At 36.6% G+C, this 26,562-nt stretch overlaps 1 protein-coding gene across 2 annotated transcripts in view; it reads left to right on the top strand.

Moving 5' to 3' along the window:
- The first annotated feature begins 2,450 nt into the window (after positions 1–2,450).
- INO80 (INO80 complex ATPase subunit) overlaps positions 2,451–26,562 on the top strand; it is a 112,688-nt gene continuing 88,576 nt past the window's right edge. For both annotated transcript variants that reach the window (XM_074365917.1, XM_074365915.1), the window contains exons 1-5: positions 2,451–2,844; positions 23,829–24,014; positions 24,268–24,437; positions 24,528–24,595; positions 26,389–26,559. In XM_074365917.1, the coding sequence (XP_074222018.1) occupies positions 23,872–24,014; positions 24,268–24,437; positions 24,528–24,595; positions 26,389–26,559 (552 nt within the window). In that variant the 5' untranslated portion in view covers positions 2,451–2,844; positions 23,829–23,871. The remainder of the gene's footprint in view (positions 2,845–23,828; positions 24,015–24,267; positions 24,438–24,527; positions 24,596–26,388; positions 26,560–26,562) is intronic.

The following is a 26,562-nucleotide window of genomic DNA, read 5'->3' as shown; positions in this document are numbered from 1 at the left end:
TGTGGATCACAGAATTTATGTACAGTTCAGTTGGTCTTATAGTTAGGTATCCAGTCAGGATACTGTTTCCCTCAGTTACTTGGTGAGTTCTTCTCCACCCTCTGCAGAGTCGCTATGTTACTCATTTATAATACAGTTAAGTTCATTCTTTAGTGTTTATATTCAGTCTTGGGTCTCTTTCAAACCGCTTCCCCTGACCCCCTGCAGGTTTTGTTTTCATTTATTGCTTTTATTATTGGAAATAAAATATATATCCTAAATTGACTGCACAAGTTTTCTCCACTCCAAAATGATCATTAAATAATACTGTTTTCTTTGTATTTTAAACAATACCCTAATAAAATTAAATATTGCATTTTGAATGAATGTGAACAGTTTTTAAAGAAAGCCAAAGAGACTCCTCTATTTGGATAGAAAGCAGAAAATATTACAATATTACAACTGTAAAATAAAATTGAGATATGTCTGGAAAACATTTAATCTTAACTTAAATCCAAATTACAAAGAAATTGTGGATTAAATTTTACATGGTATATTAAATCTCTGAGGCAAAGAATGTATAAAGACTTTTAATCAAGAATGCAAGACTGTATTAGAGATTGGAAAAAACTGGAGTTTAAAGTGAGAGTTATGGGTGAAAGATGTAAAGAGTTGTACATCAAAAGTTCTAGGACAGATCTGAGGGGCAGAATAATACCCTCCCCACAGGGATGATTACAGAACCTGTGAATATATTATGTTACAGACAAAAGGAAATTTAGGTTTTAGGTGGGCTAAAGGTTGCTAATCAGTTGCTTTTGAAATAGGGAGATTATCCTAGATAACCTGAGCGGATTCTTTAAAGGGTAAGAGTTGGTCAGATGACTTGAGCAGTACCTAGCCAGCCCAACCAGCCATTGCCCGCCTTGAGATGGAGGAAGGGAGCCAGGAGCCAAGGAATGCAAGTAACCTCTGGAAGCTGAAAAAGGAAACAAATTCTTCCCTACAGCCTCCAGAAATAAGGCAGCCCTGTCAACACCTTGATTTTAGCCCAGTTTGAGACCCATGTCAGACTTCTGACCTACAGAACTGTAAGATAATAAGTTTGTGTTGCTTTAAGCCTCTACATTTGTGGCATTTTGTTAGCACAGCAGTAGAAAATGAATACAACAGACAACCTACATCTGAACTCTAAAGGACTCTACAACTTGGTCCCTCCCTAGCTTATTGATTTTTTCCCCTTTATTCCTTTTGATCTATGTTCCAAACAGTCAGCTCGTTGTTACTCAGATATTACCCTAGTTGGTTTTAGGTGTTTGTTTTTGGGTATGTGAAACACATGGATCGAAGAGTCAGTCCTACACAAAAATATTTGCCACTCCCTTGTCAATCCTGCTGCCTTGTTCCCATTCTCCCCTTCTTCCCACAATTCTCACCTAGGACACCATTTACTTTAATTTCTGGCTTATCCTCCCCATCCCCCCAAATGAGCAGGTATTTGTTTTATGTCTCCTTTCCTTCCTTCCTTCCTTCCTCCATAAAGGTTAAATACTGTACTTTTGCATTTAAGCAAAATTAACTTATACCTAGGGAATATGGCACAAGAAGGCTTACTTAGTGACCTTAAAAAATGCTAATGCCAGATTTAAATGAATTAAAACATGAGACGTGACGGAACTGAAATAGAATAGTTAACTTTCGTTAAATTCTTCTAATCCTTATTCGCAGTTAGGCTGTACGCCGGCTAAGACTCATCACAGGTCTTTGTAATTGAGTTGCATTAACGTTAGTAAACGTGTTTAGAGGGCTCAAACAATGGAGTTGGCATAGACAAATCAATTCTGTTTTCAGAGACTCACTCGATCAGTGTGAGAACAGGCAGACATTTCTGATGACGGGTCTATGTGTTCCCAAGTGCTTGAATCTTAAAGCCTTCACTCAGGCACCTTGCCTAACTATGCCTTAGCCTAAAGGGGAGCCCCAGACTACTGGGTAAGGGCGGTTCTACAGAGAAGGCACTTTTCCGACGATGCACGACCCAGCCCAAAGGGGCCGAAAACTGGATAAAATATCATATCCGAGGCAACCCTTCCCCTCAAGTGTTTAGTAGCACCTATCAAGAGAATCACAAGCACCCTCCCACCGCCTGCCTGCGGGAACATATATTCCCAGGATTCCAGGCCGTTTCGATTGACGTTACTTCCGGGAAAAGTAACCTTTCTTCGGCGGTTGCAGACCTACCGAAGTCTCGCGACATTTGCTCCCGCGAGATCTGCTTGCTCACTCTAGCGATGACATCCTCCTCCTCCTCCCCGCAGCCTTTCGGCAATCTTCGCCAGTCCCAGCCCCGACCAATCTGCACTCAGATGGCATAGATCTGGGTCTCCCCCTGAACCCCAGTCCGCGCGGGGCGTCAGCCGGCAGCGGCGGGGGTGAGAGCTGCACGAGGCCGACCGCAGCGGCACTGTGGACGGCCACGGGCTGGCGACGAGCAGTGAGCGTGGGCGGGGCGGGGGTAAGCCCGCTGAGTAGCGGCTCGATTGTTCTGGCCTGGCTATGGCGCCTCTCCTCCCCCCCGCCATGGCTCCCCGTGTCCCTGCTCCGCTCCTCTCAGTGAGTGAAAGTGGCCGCCGCCGCCGCCGGCCCAGCGCCCGCAGCCGCCTCAGCGCCGCCGCCATCTTGGGGTCCCAGGAGCCGCCGAGGGAGCGAGCTAGGAGCGTCCACGCCCAACGCAGTCACCGTCCCACGGCCTCAGAGAGCGAACCGCGGCTCCACCGTCGGCGGGGCGACCCCCCCCTCCGGACCCCGCCCGCACCCCGCCCCCCCCTCCGCCGCCACCGCGGCGGCGGGGCCCGGCGGCCCGAGGTGAGGCGACTAGACGTGGGCGGGCGAACGGAGGGGGTGTAGTGTAGGCCCCGTTGCGCCCCTCTCTGCGGGCGAGGACTGGGCCGTGTCTTAAAGGGGCCGTCGCCCCCGGCCCTTGATTTGTTGGGGTTAGTAGGGAGGATGGGTGTGGACACTCCCCGTAGGGTTGGGACCTCAGGGACCTGGGCCTCGTCCTTTCCCTCTCCTACCTCTGGAGACCCGGGGTCACGCGGTGACCTCAGCCAGCCGAGGAAGCCCGTGGGGCGCCCACACGTGGGGAGTGTGTTAGACCAGGTGCACGTGGGACCCGGTTGGGCGGTGTAGGGCTAACACGTGTGTGGGTTTGAGGGTGGGGTGGGGCAGGGCGAGGGCTGGTTGGGCTTTAGTGGGAACCTGGAGAGGGCCGTATCTGTCCTTTTAAACAAATGAGTTCTAAGGGCTTGAGCGTGTGTCAGTTTGTGGGGAGCAAGTTGGGATCTGGGTGAATGGTACATGCTGCTTGTTGGTGTTGGGTGGGGGCAGCCCAACACGTGTACAGACTTAGGAGTGTGTAGGTGTCACCTCTGATAGCCTTTTAGGCTTTGTAGGGCGTCTAGGCAAGTGTCATCCTATTTTGACATTCCTTCTTGCGAGTGCTGATGGAAACTACTACTTCCGTAATCAGCGAGGGTGGAAGCCCCCTACAGTTTAGGAGTGAGAGATTCTAAGAAGGCGCTCACTATTTTAGTTAACAGCCAACTGTGCCCGAATTCTTTGATTCATACACTGTCTAGTTGTATGTTCGTGTACTTGTTGGTAGGAATGGGAGAAGAAGTGAGGAGGTTGACCTTGCTAATATCACAGGTAACCAGCTTATTTTTCAATCAGTGACTTTCATGGTTTCCTTTACCAAGGAAATTTTCATTGTGGTTTGTTAGTGGCAGCTTTTTGTTATTTATTTTTGAAATAACACACTTATGGAGATACAATTCAGATATCAAAAATGTCAGCCTTTTAAAGAGTGCAGTCCCATAATTTTTGGTATGCTAATCGAGTTGTATAGCTATCACCACTATCTAATTGATCATCCCTAAAAGAAGCCCCCTTAGGAGTTATTCCCCATTCCCCTTCCCCCAACCCTAGGAATCACTAACCTCTTTTCTGTCTTTGTAGATTTGCCTACTCTGGATATTTTGTATATTATAAACAATCATGCAACATGTGTCCTTTTGTGGCTGTCTTTCAGTGAACAAGGTTCATCCATGTTGTAGCATATATTGGGACTTCGTTCCTTTTTATTGCTAAGTAATGTTCCAATTCCAGTTGTGTTTTATGCTTGAAATTCTCAAGCTCTTCCTATGAAACATCAACTTGAGGTTATAATATATGATAAAAGTTGATTACCTAGTAGGTTCTAAAAGGAATTTGTGTTTTTAAGGATTAAATTTCATTATTTAGTTTACTGTGTTCTTTTCCTCTACATTTTGTTTTAGAAGAATCTGAATCATTTTTTAAAATCAGTTTTTAAAACTCTGTGTTTTTAATAGGAAGTAACTAACTGTAAAGAGCACAGATATGATTAGAGAGTTTCATGACTAATAAAAACATGAATACATCAAGGTGGAAATGTGATTCAGTCTCAGGAACAGACCATAAACTATGGTGTTATAATATCACTTAATCAAAATTATCATAGTACTACCAAGGGAAAGTATCTTAACGGCTTTTGACTGCTGTTACTTGTGTAGACATAGGGCTAGGGAAGGAATAATAGACGTCTTTTCTGCCCACAAGATTAAAACTGGCGTTGAGATATAACATGTCAACATATAAGTTCACACAAAATACAAATGCTGGGATGCAGTGAATTTAGAATGGACAGAATGGGATAGAGTTAAATAGGAAACTGAGTTTATGTAGGAAAATAAGTGAAGTAATGACAAGTTTTAAAGTGACATCCTAAGAATAAGGATTTTGATACGCTAGGCTGTAACATGCAGAAGATGAGAAGAGCACAGTCCCTAATACTTACTAAAACCTTTCATGGGCAGTGATCCTAATCATGAGGGCTCTGGTTGAACCTAATACCATCACCTTGGAGGTTAGGAATTCAACATACAAGCTGGGGGAGTGGACACAAGCATTTAGACCATGGCTGTACATTAAGTCAGAAATTCAGTTATAGAAGCAATGGATTCAGTAGATACAATAATACAGTAGATTTGCTTAGGGTTGAAAAGTTGGTCACAAAGAAGTTTAATGCCTGGGTTTAATAAGTACGTAAGAGAGATTTCCATGTATTAGGTCAGAAGTAGGAGATCAGTACTAGCAAATGTAGTTGGCAAATTAGATAGGAAAAAAAAATCACTGGGACTAAATGGTGTCCATATTTTTAACAGACTAGAGGGCAGTGAGTAAACTCTGATACATCTTCGTAAACCTTCACTACCAAGGCTTGATAGATAGTCTTTGTGATGGTCTCTAGAGCAGTGTTCTTACTTTTTTTTATGTGCCCTGAACCTCTTTGTAGCCTAAAGAAACCTGTGAACCTCTTCTCAGAATGACTTTTTAAATGTATAAAATATAGTTCACATTAAAAAAAAATTTATGATGTAAGAAATTTGCTTTTTATTATTAAATAACAACTAGTGATACTCCTGCTAATACTGCTGTGATGTGATACCTACATTCAGAATTGAAGGAAATGGTAATTTCATTTATAGATTAGTTAAAACAAGGATGTAAAATTTTTTTTTCATCCAGGTTTTTGGACCCTAGTTTAAATGCCTTTGCCCTACAGAGTCCTGGACATGTTATTTTGTATGCAGCACACCACTAGTTTCCATAGAAAGAAGTAGGATTATTGACTCAAGTTGACATGAATTATTGAATTCATGTTCATATGAACATGTACATGACTTACTACTAGAAGAGCAAATGATAATTTAACTAAAGGTAGTGTAATGGAAAGACATTGGTTTTGGATTTGAAAAGTCTTGTGTTTGAGTCCAACTTACCACTGGGTAAGTTACTGAACTTTTTTGATTTTCAGTTCTCCTTATCTTTAAAATGGATATAATTAATTTTCACTTCCGGGATTAAATGACATATTAACTATAAGACAGCATATTTATAAATGTTAGTTTATTTTCATCTTTGAAGAACATACCAAAGGCTATGACATTTAGTTTTGATTTGGAAGAGGGGAAACTTTCCTTTGTTATACAATTTGAAGGAAAAACGTGAATGGCATATAGGGTTTTCTCAGGGTATTCATGTATAGAGTTCACCTTTTCATAATGGTACTAAAATTATTCATATTTCTTGTAAAAGAACAAATAAGCCGCCTCTGGGCTTGCGTGTGACCACTAGCTTTTCTGGGCAAGAAGTTAGTAGCTAAATAGGATAAACTGTGGGTAAATCTTTCGTATCCTGTGCATGAACAGAAAAATGGTAGTGAACATCAGTATGGTAAAAAATGCTAGGCCAAGTGCTCATTTTATCCCTATGATTGTTGCCTGAAAGTTACCAGGAAGGCCGTCAAAATGCTAGTCATTCCTGAGAGAGGTATGAAAAATAAAATTCAGGAATGGACTGTATTATCTTGGTAGGAAACCACAATATATCCACTCTTGGGCTATTGAATTATTGCACCTCAAGGAAGAACAAATTAAGTAACAGAAGTTTCCAGGAAATGACCGTATAAATGATGAAGGCAATGGTGAGGCTTTCATATGAAGATAAAGAAATTTGACTCCACAATGGAGTGATGAAGTCTGAGATGGACCGTGATTGAATTGTATTAAATTAGGAAAAATTTGAAGAATGATCTGGAAATTTAGAACAATCTTGAAAGATAACTGTTATTTGACAGATGTGTAATGAGTGGTTTGTTTATAAAACTTACTAACACAGAAAGTGGTTGAAGCTCAAGAACAGACCAGACTCAATTTAAAGGTTGCAAAGCCAGAAACTTTTGTGATTCAGCCCCATTTCATTTCAGGTCAACAAACCATTTAATGATACTGGAACCTAATGGTTTATGAAACTCCTTATTCTGTTCATTTATTCATTCAATAAATATTTATTGAACACCTAGTGAATGCTCTTTGATCCTTCCAGTGATGATTTGTTAAGCATCTGCCACACTCAAGGGACCATGGTAGACTCTAGGGTGTACAAGTGAATTAATCCAGTTGTGTGTGTGTGTGTGTGTGTGTGTGTGTGTGTATGGAGAGTACAGCAGGGCTCTGCTCTGCAAAGAGAAACACAGTAATGCAAACTCTAAGTGCCCTAAAGGAGTATGACCTGTTTCTTTTGAGGTGCTGATATGAATTACTAGTACTTAGTTTTTGTTTTTTAAATTATATTGAGACATTCTTTTCATTTGTTTAAAGACCCTGATTTGCCTTGTTAACAGAAGCATTATAATGCAGTGGCCTTGTAGTATAGCCAAACCTCTTCTAGATCCTAGAGCCAGATGACCTGGGTTTGAAATTTAGCTCGCTCTCTCATTAACTGTGTGGCCTCTGGAAAACTTTTTTATTTTTTTTGGTGGGGGGAGGTAATTAGGTTTATTTACTTTTTTATTTATTTTTTAGTGGAAGTACTAGGGATTGAACCCAGGACCTTATGCATGCTAGGCATGCACTATACCACTGAGCCATACCCTCACCACCTTGGAAAACTTTAAGCCTCAGTTTCTTCATCTGTTAAATTAGGATAATAGTAGTACCTGCTTCATAGAGGATAATTGTGAGAAATAAATGAATGCCTAGAAATGCTTAGAATGGTACCTGGCACATAGTGCTCTCAACAAGTGTTAGCTGTAATTACAAGTACCCTTTTGTTTTGACAATTTAATCTGGAGTTTTAGTTTGTAAAGTAGTGAAACCAGAACCTTTTTATTATGAGTAGAAAATATCTCAAATCTTTTTTAGATAAGGCAGGTAAAAATACATGAGTAAAGAAAATCATTATAATGCGTTAACCTTTGTGTTTATGTTGAGAATACCAGGAGATAGAAATATCTTTCTGTTTAAGATTATAACTCAAAAGGGGTGATGTTCTACAGCATTAAACTTTTTTAGTTCAAGCCTTAAAATATTTCTGTCCAGGATGTCATTCTAATGTTAGTAATAGTTTGCCTTTTTTAGAATCATTCTTAGAAGATAGGAGTAGGCCAGACTCTAGAGCAGGGCTTGAGAAAGTTTTTCTATAAAGGATCAAATAATAAATCTTAGGCTTTGCTGGTCATGCCTTCTCTGTTGCAGCTACTCAACTCTGCCATTGTAGTGTGAAAGCAGCCATAGTCAATATGTAAATGAATGTGTGGGGCTGTGTTCTAATAAAACTTGGTTTATGGGAACTGAAATTTTAATTTCATATAATTTTCATGTGTGTAAATATGATTCTTTTTCCAAATTATTTCAAAATGCAAAAACCATTCTTAGCTGTCAGGATTTACAAAAATGGGCATTGAGCTGAATTTGACATGCAGGCCATTACTGTGCCAACTCCTGCTCTAGAGTCTTGGCTCTACAAGTCCCTGGCTTGGTGATCTTGTGCTAGTTAATACTATTAATTCTTTAATTCCATCTTTTAAATAGGGATAATATGTAATACTTTATAGAGAGAATTGTTAGAAATAAATGAGATAACCCACGTGTAGTGCTTAGCACCATCCCCAACACATAGTAAGCGTTTAATACATGCTATATATTATCTAGTAAAACCCCCTCATTTTATAATGAGGCTGTTGGGACACAGAGGATAACTGTTAGTCCTAAAGTGTGTCAAGACTTGTCAAGAGCTCTTGACTTCAGCTTCTTTGTACCCAACTGTGCTGCTTCCATAGAGGATTGTAATACCATTTAATTCAGTTGATAAAACTGTTCTGTAGAATAGATAAAGTAATGGTGGATGCATGACATTATGCATTTGCCAAACTTATAGGGCCTTAAAGGACAAAGAGTAAACTTTCATGTGTGCAAATTAAATGAAAATCATTTAGGAGGTTGAGGGATCCCAGGAAGGAATGCCGATTGTGATAGGAGAATCTAATTATATTACAAATGTATGAGACAACCTTACTAAAATGGGGAGGTGGGGAGTGCTAAGTAACCTTGGAAATAAGTGGAGTCTAGGACAAAGAACTGCACATAAGCACTGTAGTCTAACTGATAAAATTGTGTTCTATGGGATTACCAGTTAATTCTGATACTGAGATAGACAGACAGACAGACACACACACACACATACATACATACATACATACATACATACATACATACATACTGCAACTGAATAACAAAATAAGTGTATAGCAGGAGACAGGCTTCTCACTGTTAGAGTGGAAGTTTACAGATAAGCAAGGGGAGGAGGCTTGAATGATCCTTGTGATGGATTAGAGTTGGAGACTCAGTGCAAACCCATGTTTAGCTTAATACAGCTACAGATGGTTGCATATTGAAATATTTATAGAGGTACAAACATGGGTTTATAGACACACAGGTGTATTTCTATGCTCTCTCATCTGAAAAGGTTAAAGGAAACCCAGGAGCACACCTAGTACCCAGATCTTGGTTTCTAACACCATTATCCTATAAAAGGAACTAGAGTTCTTTGGAGTAATGGCTGATTCTAGGACTGGGGCAGGAAATACGCAATATGAGCCTGTAGAATCTTGTAGTGTCAGAAAGTAAAGTAGTGATCCAACAACCACCACCATCAAAGGAGCACAGGGGCCAACTGAAAAAGCTTCCAGTGGCCAAAACTGGAACAATTTGAGCAGCAAAATAAAGTAACATTGGATTATAACCCATAATATAAAATCAATATTTATGAATCTGTATTGGTCTAAATAAATGATTGAATAAATGAATATACTGCTTCAAATACTCCAGTAGTATCACTTTATGCCCTAGGAGCCTCTGGCTTGCTGGAGGTCTTTTGGATAATACTGGAGTAGTTAATTACGTGGGAATTTGGAGTCAGACCTCTTGGATTCCAGTCCTGGCTCTGACACTTCTGGCTGGGTGACCTTGGTGGGGAACCTTAAGCTCACTTTCTTTGTCTGTAAAATAGAGGTAATAGTATTTATGTCATAAAAGGATTAGATAAGTGAAATATATATAAAGTTCATATGTAAATTAAATGTTTGGCACATAGCTCTCAATAGAATATGTGTTTATAGCCTCCTTATTACAGTAGCATTTTATACAACAAAATTAAAAATTTGGATTCCCACTTGGAATTCTTTGATGGAGGTCCCCCCTCCCACCATCCCCAGCCTTCTCGAATAGAGGGGAAAGTGTTTATTGATACCTAGTTGTATGTAAACATACCTGCCTTGTTCAAATTAACTGTATAGGTTATGATGAAGAGAATGAGAGTAATTATATTTGGTGTTAATAAAATCACACAGCTAAGTGACTAAAATATCTAACAATTGAAAAGCAAGATCCATTTCGCATACAATTCAACTCATACTTATTTACAGATCATTTGTCCTTAGGATGAATTCTTTGAACTTTGATTTCTCAGGTTTCCTTTGGAGAACACAGTTCTACACAACTGCTCTGTTACCACCCACACTGCTTAGTGTGTTCACTCCCAATATGAAAACTGACTTTTAGTGTAGGAAAACTAAATAGAAAAGTGGTTTTTGTAATATTGATTGTTTATGGTTGTCTCTTACATTTTAGTCTCAGTAATAATCTCTCACCATCACTTTTGTAATAATAAACAGTTAACTATAAGGAACTGATAACTAAAATTCCCCAGCTCTTTGTGTGAAACCCTGTTTTTCACAAATAACTATCAAGTAAGCTAATGTTAACTTCCCTTTGCTGTGGAATGAATTGAGTTGCTCAAGATTTTTGGTCTGTGAATTCAGTCCTTTAATTTCTCTTTTACATGAGCATTTTTTTCCTCAGCTATCTCATTTCCTGAAAAAGGTGTTTTCATGGATTTAGCTGTGAAAATTGCTGAAGTTACTGATTCTTCTTTAAGAGGGATTTTCAAATTTTTAATTTGATAAATTGTTATTAATTCAGATTGGGTGCTTTTCACTAGAAGACTTATGAAATATGCTAGACACTTCTAATATAGCCTAACTTAAAAACAAATTTTAAAAAAAAAATGAAAGGTGAAAGTGTCTACCTCAGAAAACATTTATTCCCTTTTGGACTTTTTGATTTCTTATTAATGAGGGTTATACTTGTTTGCCCAAATGCTGTGTCCCCCGATAATACAGAACTCCCTGGAGGCAGTTGTGCTTGTAACCTATTGCTTTTATTATTTTGATAAGATGATTTCCCTGCCTTGGTGAAGATACTCTTCTAGGAAGTTGAAATGGTTCTTTCCTAGAAGAAAGCAAATTTGTTGTAATTGATTTTTTTGTTGTTGTTGTTGTCTTGGAAACATTTCATTTGGGTATGATATTTCAATTTCATTAAAAAAGAAAAGTAGGGAAGGGAAAATGTGGGTAAGTGCTTTCTTCTTTCTCACAATATACCTATGAGGTGGCCAAAGTATCTTCTCTTTGCCGTTTTAGAAATTTCTGAAAGGGTCGTCATTTTTTAGCTAGGAGTTCTTCATTCCACTTAAAATGCAGGTGTTATTTTCATCTATGAAACTTTGTGCTTTGGGAAAACTCTGGTCTTATTGAATTGTTCCTGTGTTCTTATGGTAATCCCTTTGTTTGAGCAGGTGGTTTCTCAATGGCTTCCATGTAGAGGGGCTCTGTCAGCCTCTGCTTTTGAGGGCAAAGTCTTTTCCTCCTCCTATTTAATTTTAGTTCATTGCTTGGTACCGTAGTAACTTCTTAGTGAACTGAATGGAAAGTTTAGGTTCAGCTAGAATACTTAAAGAGTGCTTAATGATTTATTTACTTATTAGCCACGAGTAGGGTGACCAAATTTTTTTTTTTCAGTTTTTGAAAATGGAGGAGATTTTGAAAGTGAGGAGAGAGAGACTTAGTAATTTTGTTTCTGACAACAGGCATAAACTTGAACTGTCTTGGGCAAACCAAGTAGGAGGTAGGGTCACCCTAGTCTTTTTGTTGACATATCATAATAGAGTCTGATGGTGAAGAATTACGACTTTTGAGTCACTGATAATGCATATGAGTTCTAATTCTAACTTGGGCAGGTTATTTGACTTAACTAAAATGAGAATACAGTTTAAATTACTGTGAGGATTAAATGACCTAGTATTATTAAAGCACCGAGGACAGAAAAGCCCCTCATACTAGTGTGCTCTTACCAGTGTTGGGTCCCTTGTCCTCTCCTCTCCTTTCCTCACACCATAACTAGAGGTTTTACTTTGAACTGAGGCTGCCTTTGAAAGCTTTTTTTATGGTTAAGATTATGTGAAACATTTCAGTGAATGCAGAAATGTTTTTCTACTGAGCCATTGAGCGTTTTTTGTTGTTGTTAAAATTATATAATTATGGTAGACAGGAAACGAATGCCTATAGATCTAATTATTCTTAACTCTTTCTTTAAACAATCATGAAAAACTTTTTTCCCTCGTGATTTTTTGCATAATTGCTAAAAGATATTTTAATAGTTTAGATTTAGCAATGAAAGAAGTCACTGGTAACCTCTATTTCAGCTAAATGGAATGATACAAGTAAGTTTTATTGGTTAGAAAAGTATTGATTTAAATGAGAATTTCATTAAGTTTCTTGTCAATATTTATACTGTACAGAATTAGGTATTTTCTTTTGGAACTTGAATTATTTCCCCCTCTGTTGTTTTGACATTTTGCTAATTTAATCCATTTTAATTACTTGTGATTTTTTTTACAAGGAAACTAAAGGAAAGCAGTTTTTGTTGTACTTTGTGCATTAGTACAAGGATCCACGTTGTGAACCAAAGGGAAGTATTCTCGTACTGAGTCTTCGAACTACTTCTGGTATTGCATATGATTCCTTACTTATTGCAAAACAGACAATAAGGTAATGCAGAAAGACCTAGGGCAAAGAACAATCACAATGATAGGTCCAAATAAGAGAACTAAGAGAAAAGGGGATTATTTAGTTTGCCCATTTAAGTATGCTGTTATTGCCTGTGAAGTATTGGAGAGCTAGAGAAGATACTCTTGCTTATTTTGTCACTAACGGATGCTGGTTAAGCACAGCATATGTTATGGGAGCTTTTAGTATTTATGTTACCTGGTACTGGAGGAACACAAAAAGTACTTTAAGGGCCATGGCTAGAGATTGAATCCTGATTTGAGGTGCAGAAGGGAAAGTGGAGTAATTCTGGGTGCCGTTGGAAGCCATCAGACTTCCATGAGAATCCTGGTAAGGTTATAGCATGTGTGTTAGAGGGAATTTGCACCTTTATTTGGTGTGGAGATGCAAAGGGGGCCACTAACCCTAATTGCATGTAATTTGCAATAATGTTTTCTACAGACTGATTTTTTAATACCTTTGCAAACTGATAAAGAGTGAAACCAAGCAAAAAAATGATTAACAGTTTTTTAATGTAGACTTTAATTTTGATGAAGTCAGTTTATCAGTATTTTCTTTTATGGTAGTGTTTCCTGTATCCTGTTTAATAAATGTTTACCTATTCGAAGATCACAAGGATATGTTCCTAGGTGCTTCTTTTAGAAGCTTTATCATTTTAGCTTTTCATATAAGTCTGTGACTCACCTCTCACTTCATTTCTGTGTATGTTATGAGGTGTAGGGGTTTGAAGGTCAATCCCTCTCTTTCCCCCTCCCTTGTATGGATCTCAAGTTGTTCCAGCACCATTTGTTGGAAAAACTTTCCTTTCCCTCTTGGATTGTTTTAATGCCTTTGTCAAAAACAGTGTGACCATGTTAAGTGTGAGTCTCTTTCTGGACTCAGTTTTGTACTGTTGGTTTGTCCATCATGCCAGTGCAGTATCATTTTGATTACTGTAACTTTTAGTAAGTCTTGAAATCAGATAGTGTAAACACCAGCTTTGGTTGTCTTTTCCAAACTTGTTTGGCCTATTCTGGGTTCTTTGTATTTCCATGTAAGTTTTAGACTGAGCTTGTCATTTTCTTAAAAAACACTTCTGAGGTTTGGTTAAGAAATCTGTAGATAAATAAGGGGGAAATATACATGAAGGATGTAATAGTAATGCATATATTTGACAAAAGAATTGTATCTGTAATATATCAAGAATTTCTATAACTCCATAATACAAAGATGAGTATTTTTCAGATGTGGTAAAAAAAACTTTAACACATCTTTCACAAAGGAATTTATACAAATGACCATTAAGCATATGAAAAGGTGCTCAACTTCATCAGTCTTCATCATGCTTATGTTATCAGTAAAGGATGTTTATTTTATCAGGGATGTACAAATTAAAACCACAGTGAGATAGCATTATAACACCAAGTGTTGACAAAGATGGGAAACAACTAGAACTCTTATTCATTGTTGGTGGGAGTGTAAAATGGTAGAATCATTTTGAAAAATTGTTTGATGATTTCTTATAAAGGTAAACATACACCTACCTATAACCTAGCAGTTCTATTCCCAGGAACTTACCCAAAGAGAAATGAAAATGTAAATAAACAACAATAGGTGAATAGATAAACAAATTATGGTTGTATTTATTCTTGAAATGGAATCTGATTCAGCAACAAAAGGAGAGAACTATAGGCACCAATGTGGATGAATCTCAGACATACTGAAAAAAAAAAAAAACAGACACAAAAGTATACATGTAGTATGATTCTTTTTATACGAGTATCTAGTCTTATAATGGTTGAAGGTGAGGACTCAGAAGTCAGATTATCTGGATTCAAATCCACATTCCTTATTAAGTGGTATGACCTTCGGCAAGTTACTTAACATGTATAGGCCTTTGGTTCCTTATCTGTTAAGTGGGATAATAATAGTAACAGTCTCTTTAAACAGAAAATTATTGGGTGGGTTCTGTGTACTAGAAGTATTATACTACTGTTAGAAATTTTTAAGAATCTGCTGTATGAGATTTAAATGTGTAAAGTGTTGCAAATATTTTTCACAATTTATCCTTTACTTTTTAACTGTATTTGTTTTTTTCTGTGTAGAAATGATACATTTTAACATGTTTTATTGAGATATAAATTCCCAATGTATAAAGTTCCCCATTTTAAAGTATATATAATTTTAGTATATTCGTTGGTTTTAAATATATTCACAGAGTTGTAATAATCACCTCAATGTCAGTTTAGAACATTTTTGTTAGCCCAGAAAAAAATCCCTGCTTAATAGCAGTCACTCTGCCCCCTGTGCCCCATCTACCCCTGTTGCAGCCCACTGTCCCACACAACCACTGATCTATTTTTTGTTTCTATGGAGTTGCCTTTTCTGGATATCTCATATAATTGTAATCATACAGTATGAGGCCTTTGTTGACTAGCTTGTATACTTGGCATAATGTTTCCAAGGTTCATCTATGTTACACCACCTGTTAGTATCCTACCCCTTTCTGTTGCAAATAATATTTCATTGTATGGATATACCACGTTTTATTTAACCACTCATTGGTTCATGGACATTTGCATTGTTTCTACCTTTTGGCTATTGTGAATATTTTGCTATGAAGATTCATGTCTAATTTGTTTTCTGGACATGTATTTTCACTTCTCTTGGGTATATCTAGAAGTGGAATTACTGAGTCATATGGTAACTCTATGTTTAACCTTTTGAGAAACTACCAGACTTCCAGAATGGCTGCACTGTTTTACATTTCCCACCAGCAGTGTATGAGGGTTCCATTTTTTGTACATTCTAGTCAACACTTGTTATTATCTGTCTTTTTTATTATTATAATCTTAGTGGGTTTTCTTGTGGTTTTGATTTGTATTCCCCTTAAGGCTAATGATAAAGTGTGTTTTCATGTGCTTCTTAGCCGTTGATATTTCCCCTTGAGAGAATTACCTATTTACATCTTTTGCCCATTTTTAAATTGTTACTTGTCTTTTTGTTATTGTATTTCAAGAGCTTTTATCAGTTCCTTATCAGATATGTGATTTGCAATTTCTTGATAGTATCATTTACAGCACTAAAGATAATTTTGATTAAGTCCAGTTTATCTATTTTTCCTTTTGTTGCTTTTGCTGTTGGTATATTGTATGAGAAATCGTTACCTCATCCAAAGTCATGAAGATTTACCCTTACGTTTTCTTCTAAGAGTTTTAAGGTTTTAACTCTTAAATTTAGGTCTGTGATCTCTTTTAATTTTTGTGTATAGTGTAAGGAAGAGTTCCAGCTTCACTCTTTTGCATGTGACTGTCTAGTTGTCACAGCACTATTTGTTGAAAAGGCTGTTTTTTCCCCATTGAATTATCTTGATACCCTTGTTGGAAATTAATTGACTCTAAATGTGAGGCTTTATTTCTGGCCTCTCAATTGTTCCATTGATCTGTATGTCTAGTCTTATGTCAGTACCGCATATTTTAATAACTTATGCAGCTATCTAGTAAGTTTTGAAATTGGAAGTATGAGTTCTCCAACTTTGTTCTTCAGTTTCAGGATTGCTTTGGCTCATCTAGGTCCCTTGCATTTCCATATGAATTTTAGAATCAGCTTGTCTATTTCTGCAAAAAAAAAAAAGGCAGCTTAGATTTTGATAGAAATTACATTTAATCTGTAATGCCATGTTAAAAATGTTAAATCATTTGACCCATTAACCATGGGATGTCTTTTTATTTAGTTATTTAATTTTTTTCAACAATGCCTTGTTTTTAGTATATAATTCTTTCAGTTCTTTAGTTAAGTATTTTGTTCTTTTTGATGCTATTGTAAATGGAATTATTTTATTTTTATTTTTGTTTTTACTTTTGAGATGGGGAGGTAATTAGGTTTATTTATTCATTTTATTTTTAATGGAGGCTCTAGGGATCGAACCTAGGACCCAGTGCATGCCATGTACATACTCTACTACTGAGTTATACCCTCTCCCTGGAATTATTTTCTTAATTTCATTTTTTAGATTTTTCCTTGCTAGTGTGTAGAAATATAATAGATTTTTGTTTATTAGTCTTGTATCCTGCAAGGTTACTGAGCTTGTTTATTAGTTCTAGTCATTTTTAATGCATTCGTTAGGACTATCTATCTGTATACAAGATCATGTCATCTACAAATAGAGATAGTTTTACTTCTTTCTCTCCAATCTGGATGCCTTCCCTCCGTCCCTCCCTTCCTTCCTTTTTTTAATTGCCCTGGCTAGAACTTTCAGTACAATTTTGAGTAGAGATCGTGAAAACAGACAACCACGTCTTGTTCCTGATCTTAAGGGGAATAGCATCCTGTCTTTTGCTATTAGGTAATAATGTTAGCTGTGAGCTTTTTTAGGTGTCATTTATCAGGTTGAGGGAGTTCCCTTATATTCCTAGTTCGTCGAGTGTTTTTATTTTGAAGTGGTATTGGATTTTGTTGAATTATTTTTCTGTTTCTGTTGAGATAATCAAGTAGATTTTATGCTTTGTTCTGTTGATGTGGCATAGTACATTCATTGATTTGCTGATAATACACCAACCTTGCATTCCTAGGATAAATTACATACTTAGTAATGGCGTATAATTCTTTTCATGTGTTGCTGGATTCAGTTGTTAATACAATTGACCCTTGAACTGCATGGGTCCACTTATGCGTGGTTTGTTTTTTCAATAAATACTGCACCAGCTATTGTTGATTCAATTCAGGAATACAGAACTGTGCATACGGAGGGCTGACTGTAAAGTTGTATATGGATTTTCTACTGCAAGGAAGGTCAGTGCCCCAAGCCCCCATGTTGTTCAAGGGTCAGCTGTATTTTGTCTAGGATTTTTTGTGTCTGCATTGAAAGGGATATTAGTCTATATAGTTATCCCTCAGTATCCGTGGGGGATTGGTTCTAGGACCCCTTGCAGATACCAAAATTTGTGGAAGCTCAAGTCCCTTATATAAAACTATATAGTTAGCCCTCCATATCTGTGGGATCTGCATCTGTGAATACGAAGGACTGATTGTAGTTTTCTTGTGATGTCTTTGCCTGGTTTTGAAATCATGCTAATGTTGATCTCATAGAATGAGGTGGTAAGTGTTCTTTCCCCTTCTATTATTTGGAAGGATTTGTGAAGGATTGATATTAATTCTACTTTAAATGTTTGGTAAAATTCACCAGTAGAGCTGTTTGGCCTGGGATTTCTTTGTAGGGAATTGGAAGCACTAAAATTTAGATGATCATATGCATCAGACTTTTCATTTTCTGTTCACTTGATCATACATGCATAAAAAAGGATCCAAATCCTAACCTGCTATTTTCTCATTCAGAGATACAGATACTTGTAACTAATTCCTCATGTAACCTTTTAACATGGTCTAACACTCATAAGTAATAATTTTTTCCTAATCTCCCATGGCACTTTATCTATACATCTCTTAAGTGACTTTCCATGTGTGCTTTTTAGTGGTTATTTATGTTTGAGCCTTATATTCTCTATTAAACTAAATTCTGTGAAGGAAATACCTTTTTGTACATTACACTTAGAGTTCAGCAATTGAGTGGTTGAGTGAATGAAATGTTATGCTAATATTCATGTGTAGATAGCATCTCACTTCTTTTTTGTTCTTATTTCCATCTTTTAAAATATTATGGAGTTTGTTTATTTGGCCTGATTCTGTTATTTGTGCCATAGCCCTGCAAATTATAAATAACCTGTGGCTCTGATTCTGTAGATCACATTCAGTCATAATAGGTTTGGGCTACAGATTGTCTGATTGTATAAGGGAGCAGAGGTGGAAATCTAGTTATTTTATTCCCTCAATGTTTTTGTCTTTTATGAGACTACAGCCCATAATGTGCTGCAGGCTGTCTTTAGTCATTTAAATACTTTAAAGCTATAGGTGTTCTCAAAAGACCCGTACCTTTATTCAGCCTTTTCTGAACTAGTATTGGCAAATTTAGTATTTACTGCTTAAAGGCAGATGCAATTAAAAGATGTCTGACTAAATCAGTGATTCTCAATCTGGTCTTCTCTGAGGTATTTCGATGGGTATTTTGTCAAAGAATGGTCAAATAAGTTTGGAATTCCTCTTGGAGACAGACTCAGAGCATATTAGCATATTGAAGACCAAAGTATCTTAAGTCTGACTTAAATGCTTAAGTATTTTTACTATTAATGGACACTTGCTAACATCGTGAGCTAGGCCTCAGAGAAGCAAACTTTGTGAAGTGGTTTCCTAAATGATTGGTATGAAACCATTTTGGGGCAGCATTTATAAAGAGAAATCAGAAGTAAAAATAGAGTTAAGTATGGGAAGGCTAATTATGTAGGTCTTAGGACAAATACTTAATGGTCATAATTGTAATTATAGTATTTTATGAGGTGATCATTATATAAAATGTTCTTACTGTTGCTTTTAGGAAAAATGATTAAAACTCACTCCCTTCCCTTAAAAAACTTTTTTAGGAACCAAATCAAACTAAAAACTGTTACACTAGGCTGCTATTTGAACAGTGCCTCTTAGCTCATCTCCATCCAGAGATAAGGTGTCTTTCCCTCCTAGTAGATACCTTTTTCAGGCTTTTCATTTGGGGGAAGATGGAAATCCTATCCTCAGCTAAGAATTGGCAATTGATGGAAGTGTCCTTCAGATTCTTGTCTAGAAGTAACACTTTGATCTGTCACTTCTACAAATTTATCTAAGCTTGCTTGAGAGACAAATTTTATTTATGGAGGATTCCCTGAAAGATACTCAGTTATGCATTCTCCTGTCCTTGTTCAGCAAGGATGGATAATGAATGATTGAACTCATTCTGCTTAAGTTTGTTACCCGATTTTGTTCTTTTGATTTGTCTTATTTATACTTTTGTCCCCAAATCATGTATCCAGGATAGGAATAGAGGCCTATGGTCATTGATTGCAGATTGTCTTTGTATAGAAAGTAATGTTAGAAATTGAGTTTCGTGGCCTTAACACTTAGGACTATGCTTTAAAAAGCAGATTAATAAGGTCATTTGTAAATATCAGAACTGAATAGATTCATAAAATAGGGACTCTTTGCCCAAATAGTTTATAGTTTAGTAAGGAAGCTAAGGTGTGCATGTATACGTAAGTAGACCATAAGATTGTATAAGTGCCGTGCTTTCTGTAAATAACCATTTAGAGGTTCAGAGAAGAGAATAGTCTTAGCTAATAATAATCTAAACCTGTTTCCTTGAACAGGGTATTTCATTTTGTCTTTGAAGGATTTAATATCCACTTGGTAAGACTTTTCTTATAGAGATATTATTCATGGGGTAAGGGCAAGACTGCATCCATAAGGCATAGCAGTAATTAGAGAGTACAAAGCAGTCAGTCCAGGATCACATACTGACACAGATAGGGAAGTCTAATATATGTGAGCATGATTTGAAAGCAAACACTTTACCACTGATAACAGACGCTAATCAGGGGAACTGAAGGATGATCACAGTCCAGTTGCGGGATAACCAGGATTAAGGAGCCAGAGTTCAGGATATGGACCAGGACAATCAGTGGTGAATTGCTTTGGCAGCATATATTAATAGTTCTTCCATTCTTTGAAATGGCAGTGAGCCTGTAGTTAGATGGATTTTAAGGAGCTCTTCACTTGAAGATTGGGATGGATCTGACAGGAAATTAAGAGACATTTTTAAGGATATTCTTAATTTGTATATAGTATAGAGAAATAGTAAAAGATTAAATTGGAAAAGTAACTTGAAGCCAGATGATAAAGGTCTTTGAATTTCAAGTTGAGGAATTTAGACTTCATTGAATTTTGGAAAGCTTTTGAGGGATAGCAACATAATTAGAGTGATGTTTTGGGAATACTGATCTGGCAGTAGCTGTGAAGATGGATTAGAGTGAGAACCTGGAGATGGGAAGCCAGATTAAGAAGCAGTAGTCTGGGTATGTAAGTACATGTGAATGTACTTACTGAACTGTACACTTAAAAATGATTAAAATGGTAAATTTTATGTTATATATATTTTACTACAATAAAAATCTAACGAAACACTTCAAATATATTCCTTGACTCTTCAGCTCTCATCATAGGACTTCTTCTCATGGAGATATGTCAAGAACTTTATGCTTGTAGCACTTCCTTCTTTTAGCCTTGTGGAAGTAAGAGAGTGGTATTTCATGGTTGCTGTTTCAGCTGCCAGTGGTGATGTGCTACAGAGGTAATTCTGGGAAAATCAGACTAGAGGATTGATGTGTTATTGGTGTCACAAGGGGGCACGTATTGAGCATTGTTAAGACCACAGAAGTAACTATGTTCTTTCCTGGACAGATTGGTTTTGACATCATGTTATTGTATAGCCCAGTTACTTGAGAAATTATTTTTGAAAATAGTTCTTTTTAATCACCTAGTATTTCACTGGAGGCACACCTTCATACCCCCTTAATTAGGACCATTTTCATTGTCAGCCAAAATAAATAGAGCATGAGATCAGTTATTTTGTAATAAAACCTTATGAGGGAGCCAAGCAGCATATTATATACTTGAATTTATATGTATGTATATCGAGATGAATTATGTGTATTCTCTAAGAATACATTTAATTTTGCTTTATTTTTAAAACCAAGTTTCTTTGAAATCTTCTGGAATGGGTACATGTTGGGTCTCATTTTGAAAAGTAGAACTTATTGAAGTCTTCTATAAAAAGCCTTTTATTAAAAAGTATTTTATAAATACTTTTATAAAAAGTATTTAAAGTATTTTTAATGTTCTTTTTTATCTAACTGTGTTACCAAGACTGATATTTTATATACGGTGGAATTCACCTCATTTAAATGTACAATTCAGTAATTTTTAGCAAATTTATAGAATTGTGCAACCATCACTACAGTGTGGGTTTAGAACATTTCCAACTCCCCTAAAAAAGATCTCTAGTATCCATTTATAGTCACTCCTCCTTTGCACCCACAGCAAACCACTAATCTGCTTTGTGTCTCTATAGATTTCCTTTTCTGCATATTTTAGATAAATGGGATTTTACAATATGTGGTCTTTCATATCTGGCTTCTGTTAAGTAACATTCCATTTTGAGGTTCCTTCATGTTATTGCATGTATCAATTTTTTATTCCTTTTTTTGCTGAATAGTAGTCCATTGTGTAGACATACCACATTTTGTTTATCCATTCACCAGTTGGTAGACATTTAGATTGTTTCACTTGTTGACGATTATGAATAATGCTGCTGTGAACATTCACATAAGAGACTTCGGGTGGTGGACATGTTTTTATTTCTCTTGAGTAGGTGAGTAGGAGTGGAAGTGATAGGTCATATGGTAACTTTATATTCAAATTTTTAAGAAATTGCCAAACTGTTTTCTGTAGTGAAAATATTTTACATTTTCACCAGCAGTGTATGATGGTTTGTTTCTCCACATTATCCCCAACGATTATTACTATCTTTTTTATTGTAGCCATTCTAGTGGGTGTAAAGTGGTATCTTGCTCTAATTTTAATTTGCATTTTTTGATGTTGAGCATCTCCATGTGTTTATTGGCCATTTGTATATCTTTTGTAAAATGTCTGTTCAAAGTCTTTTGTCTGTTTTTTGGTTATCTTCTGAATGCAGACATTTTAAATTTTGATGGTCTGATTTATCAGATTTTAAAAAATGGATTATGCTTTTGATGTCATATCTAAAGACTTTTTGCTTTACTGAAAGTCAAGAAGATTTTCTTGTTTTCTTGTAGAAGTTTTATAGAGTTTGGGGTTTTACACCTGGGTCTCTGATCCATTTTGAGTTAATTTTTGTGCATGGTAGGAGGTAAGGGTTTAAATTCATCTTTTTGTATGTGGATATCCAATTGTCCAGCACAATTTTTTTGAAAAGACTATGCTTTCCCCGTTGAAATTGCCTTGGCACCTTCACTGAAAATTAATTGACTATGTAAGAGTTTATTTCTGGATTTTTCAGGTCTGTTCCATTGGTCTGTATAGTTATCCTTATGCCAGTACCACACCGTCTTGATTACTGTAGCTTTATAATATGTTTTATAATATATTTTAAAATGAGGAAGTGTAAGTCACTCAGCCCTGTCTTTTTCAAAATTATTTTGGCCAGTCTACTTCCTTTGTGTTTCCTTTTAAATTTAAGAATCACCTTGTCAATTTCTAGGAGAAAAAGAGAAAAGAAGAAGCCTGCTGGGGTTTTGATAGGGATTATGTTGAATCTATAGCTCTATTGGAGAATTTTTAACATTCCCTTTAGGAGAAAGATTATATTGAGAAACTTCAAAAAATATATAGTAAAAAGAGAGGACAACTTACGATAAATATGTTATGGTTTCCTTTAAAGCTTATACCTTAATTTATTAGATTATGAACTTTTACAAGATAATCTATTTATTGAGTACTCATTGTATGTCAGATGGTGGGCTCATTGCTCTGTGTCGTCCCATTATTTCATCCTGGCTTAACCCCTTAATTCTTTAAAGATATCAAGTTGTAAAGTGGAAAGATGTTGAAAGACAGTTGAGGGGAAGGTTGTTATATTGTTTCCTAGTGAAAAAGACATTCTGACTCTAACATTGTCCTTAACAACATAAGATAGTAAAGAGAATGCTCAGGTTTCTCTCCCTCACTTTTATTTTCTTTGCTCCAGTTTTCTAAATTTTTATACTTCATGGCATGTTTATAAGGAATTGTAAAAATACTCTGCAGTATATCTATTCCAATGTAAATGGACTACCTCACCTATATGTATGAATGTAAATACAAAATGAAAAAGGGAAGCAGCTGTTTTGAAGGTGATACTGAGAACAAGTGCTCCTCTGTGAGATGTACAGCCGTGAACTTGTGGCATAGATTTGGATAGTTGTGAAAGAGAATTGGGTATAAATTTTAAAGTACTATTTCAGAAAAGTGTCATGAATTTTGTTTGCAACATATTCTCTTCTTGTGTTCTAGAAGGTCTGATTTCTCTTCTTATTGATAGCAGGCAGGCAAGATAAGGGGAGAATGAATACCATTTTATCTTTCACTACTTACCTCCATTCTTCAGCCGTGTAGTCGGAGACCCTTGTGCATGAAGATAGATTTGTTCTATGGCCTCGGAGTTGGGTGCCGGGGACGATGGCGGCTGCACCGAGCTGGCAAAGCCCCTCTATCTTCAGTACCTGGAGAGGGCCCTCCGGTTGGACCATTTCCTGCGACAAACATCAGCCATCTTCAACAGGAATATTTCTAGGTATGCTATTCCATCTTCCCAATGTTTGGCCACATTTCTGATTCTATCACCCCTGTAAATTTTCGGGTTACAGTATTTTATGGGTTTTGGGATGTTTGGGTTTTTTTTTTTCCTTTCCTCTTTCTTTCAAATAAGACAGTCAATTTATTCAGAGAATCAGTTTCTTCTGTGAAGTGTTCAGTCTACTAACCATAAATTACAATATTTTGCTGGGTTAGCTGTTATTGTGGATTCACCATTCTTCAATTTATAGTGATGAAAGTGAAGATGGACTGGATGACAATAATCCTTTATTGCCCCAGTCTGGGGATCCCTTGATACAAGTTAAAGAAGAACCTCCAAATTCATTGCTTGGTGAAACTTCTGGAGCAAGCAGTTCTGGAATGTTAAACACATACTCGGTGAATGGAGTTCTACAGTCAGGTCAGTTTGATATAAGATCCCTCTTTGGACTGTCAGTTCTCTTGGGGCAGTTGTCCTTTTATTTTTTATTTTTTGTGTTTCTTTACACAGAGTCGAAGTCTGACAAAGGGAATTTATATAACTTCTCTAAATTGAAGAAAAGCAGAAAGTGGCTAAAGGTAAGAGACAAAGCAAAATGTTTATAATTCACATAACCTACTAAAATTACAAATAGAAGAGAAAGTTATTGACTTATGGCTCATTAGCAGAGATTTTCCTAGATGTGAGTCTTTTATTCTGGGTGTAGTTTTTTGAAGAGATTACAAAGAAAAATCTAGAGGACTCAATGAAGTTCATTTTGGCAAACAGTTCTGATAATGAAGCACTGTGCTGAGTATATATATCAGATAAGATCCTTTCCCTCACTGGCTTATAATCAGGGTCATTAATCTATTTTTTACTAGTCACTGAGTAGTACATTCATTCAATTATTGATTGAGTGCATCTTGCCTTGGGAGATAGTATCATAGATACACAGGATTCCTGCCTTGAAGATTTTACATTCTAATGGAGGGAGGCAGGGAATAAGCCTGTAAATAAATAAATAAGTAAATACATACATTCATACACCCAGTTTCTTTAAAGAGGTAACATTTCAGCTGATTGCTGAATGATCAGAGAAAGAACTCTGTGAAGATTTAACATAAGAGCATTTCAGTCAGAATGAACAATTGCAAAAGTCCTGAGAAAGGAAGAACTCAGTATGCAGGAGAAAGAGGTTAGTATAGCTAGAGCACAGTAAATGAGAGGATGGTAGAAACTGAGGTTAGAGAGCCTGATTGTGTCAGGCCTGATACATCATGTTAAGGAATTTGTATTTTACTCTAGTTACAGTGGTAGGCAGTTGGAGTATTTATAAAGAAGGGAGTGATATAATCTCATTTACACTCTTACAAGATTACTATCATTAGCTGGACTTAAGGATAGCATTTCTTCTGTTGAAACTAATTATTTCTCTATTTCATATTTTTCTTGTGAAGAGCTCAAAGTAATTTAAAAATACTCTTTAATTTTTATCACTAGGCCCTTCAAAAGACTCATTTGGAAAGGCCTGATTTGCTTTATGTTAGTGAGGTGTTAAGCTGTTGGGTATGCAGTAACCTTTATGCGTAGCCATCACATTTAAGAAAATTGAGGTGTAATTCAGATGTCATAGAATCTACCCTTGTAAAATATGTAATGTAGTAATTTTTAGTACATTCATAAAGTTTGTGCAGCCATCACCAATATCTAATTCCAGAACATTTTCATCACTCTGGAAAGAAACTCCACTCATTAACAGCCACCCATTCTCTACCCTCCCCAACCCCTGGCAACCTGTAATCTGTTTTCTTTTTCTATGGATTTGCCTATTCTGGACAGTTTGTATAAATGGAAACATAAAATGTGGTCTTTTATGTCTGGCTTCTTATAATGTTTTCAAGGTTCTTTATGTTGTGGCACATATTGGTACTATTTCCTTTTCATGGCTGAATAATATTTTGTTATCAGGATAATACCTCATTTTGTTTATCCATTTATCAGTTAATGGATTTTTGGGTTGTTTGTCCTTTTTCAGCTATTACAACTTGCTTTCTGTATTCCTTTAAACCCTGTAGTAGTTTTTTAGGCTTTGTTTAGTTTTTTTGCCTGGATATTTGACATTTAGTCAAACTATCTTGTGTAGTATATATACTAAGTAAAATCTAGCCTTGTTGCTGTTTACAGCATTTCCCTTGTTTTAGTGCTCTTTGATTTGTACCACTAGGTTTAATTGGTATTTGTTTTCCAGTTGAAGTAATAGTATAAGGGAAACTGAAATGACTGTTCTCTAACTGTTTCTGTCATTGTTTTTGGATCTGAAAGAAATTCTTGGAGTATAAAAGGAATTGCTTTGTAGCAGAGGTTCCATTTCTATTTCCTCTTTTTTCAGAGCATTCTGCTAAGTGATGAGTCCAGTGAGGCAGATTCTCAGAGTGAAGACGATGATGACGATGACGATGAAGATGAAGAACTCAATCTCAGCAGAGAAGAACTGCATAATATGTTGCGGCTGCACAAATATAAGAAACTTCACCAGAATAAGTATAGTAAAGACAAGGAGGTA

Source organism: Camelus bactrianus, chromosome 6 (genome assembly GCF_048773025.1).
Source record: "Camelus bactrianus isolate YW-2024 breed Bactrian camel chromosome 6, ASM4877302v1, whole genome shotgun sequence".
Classification (NCBI taxonomy): Eukaryota; Metazoa; Chordata; class Mammalia; order Artiodactyla; family Camelidae; genus Camelus; species Camelus bactrianus.
Note: the sequence above shows the minus strand (reverse complement) of the source record. Positions and strands in the feature narration are given on the sequence as shown.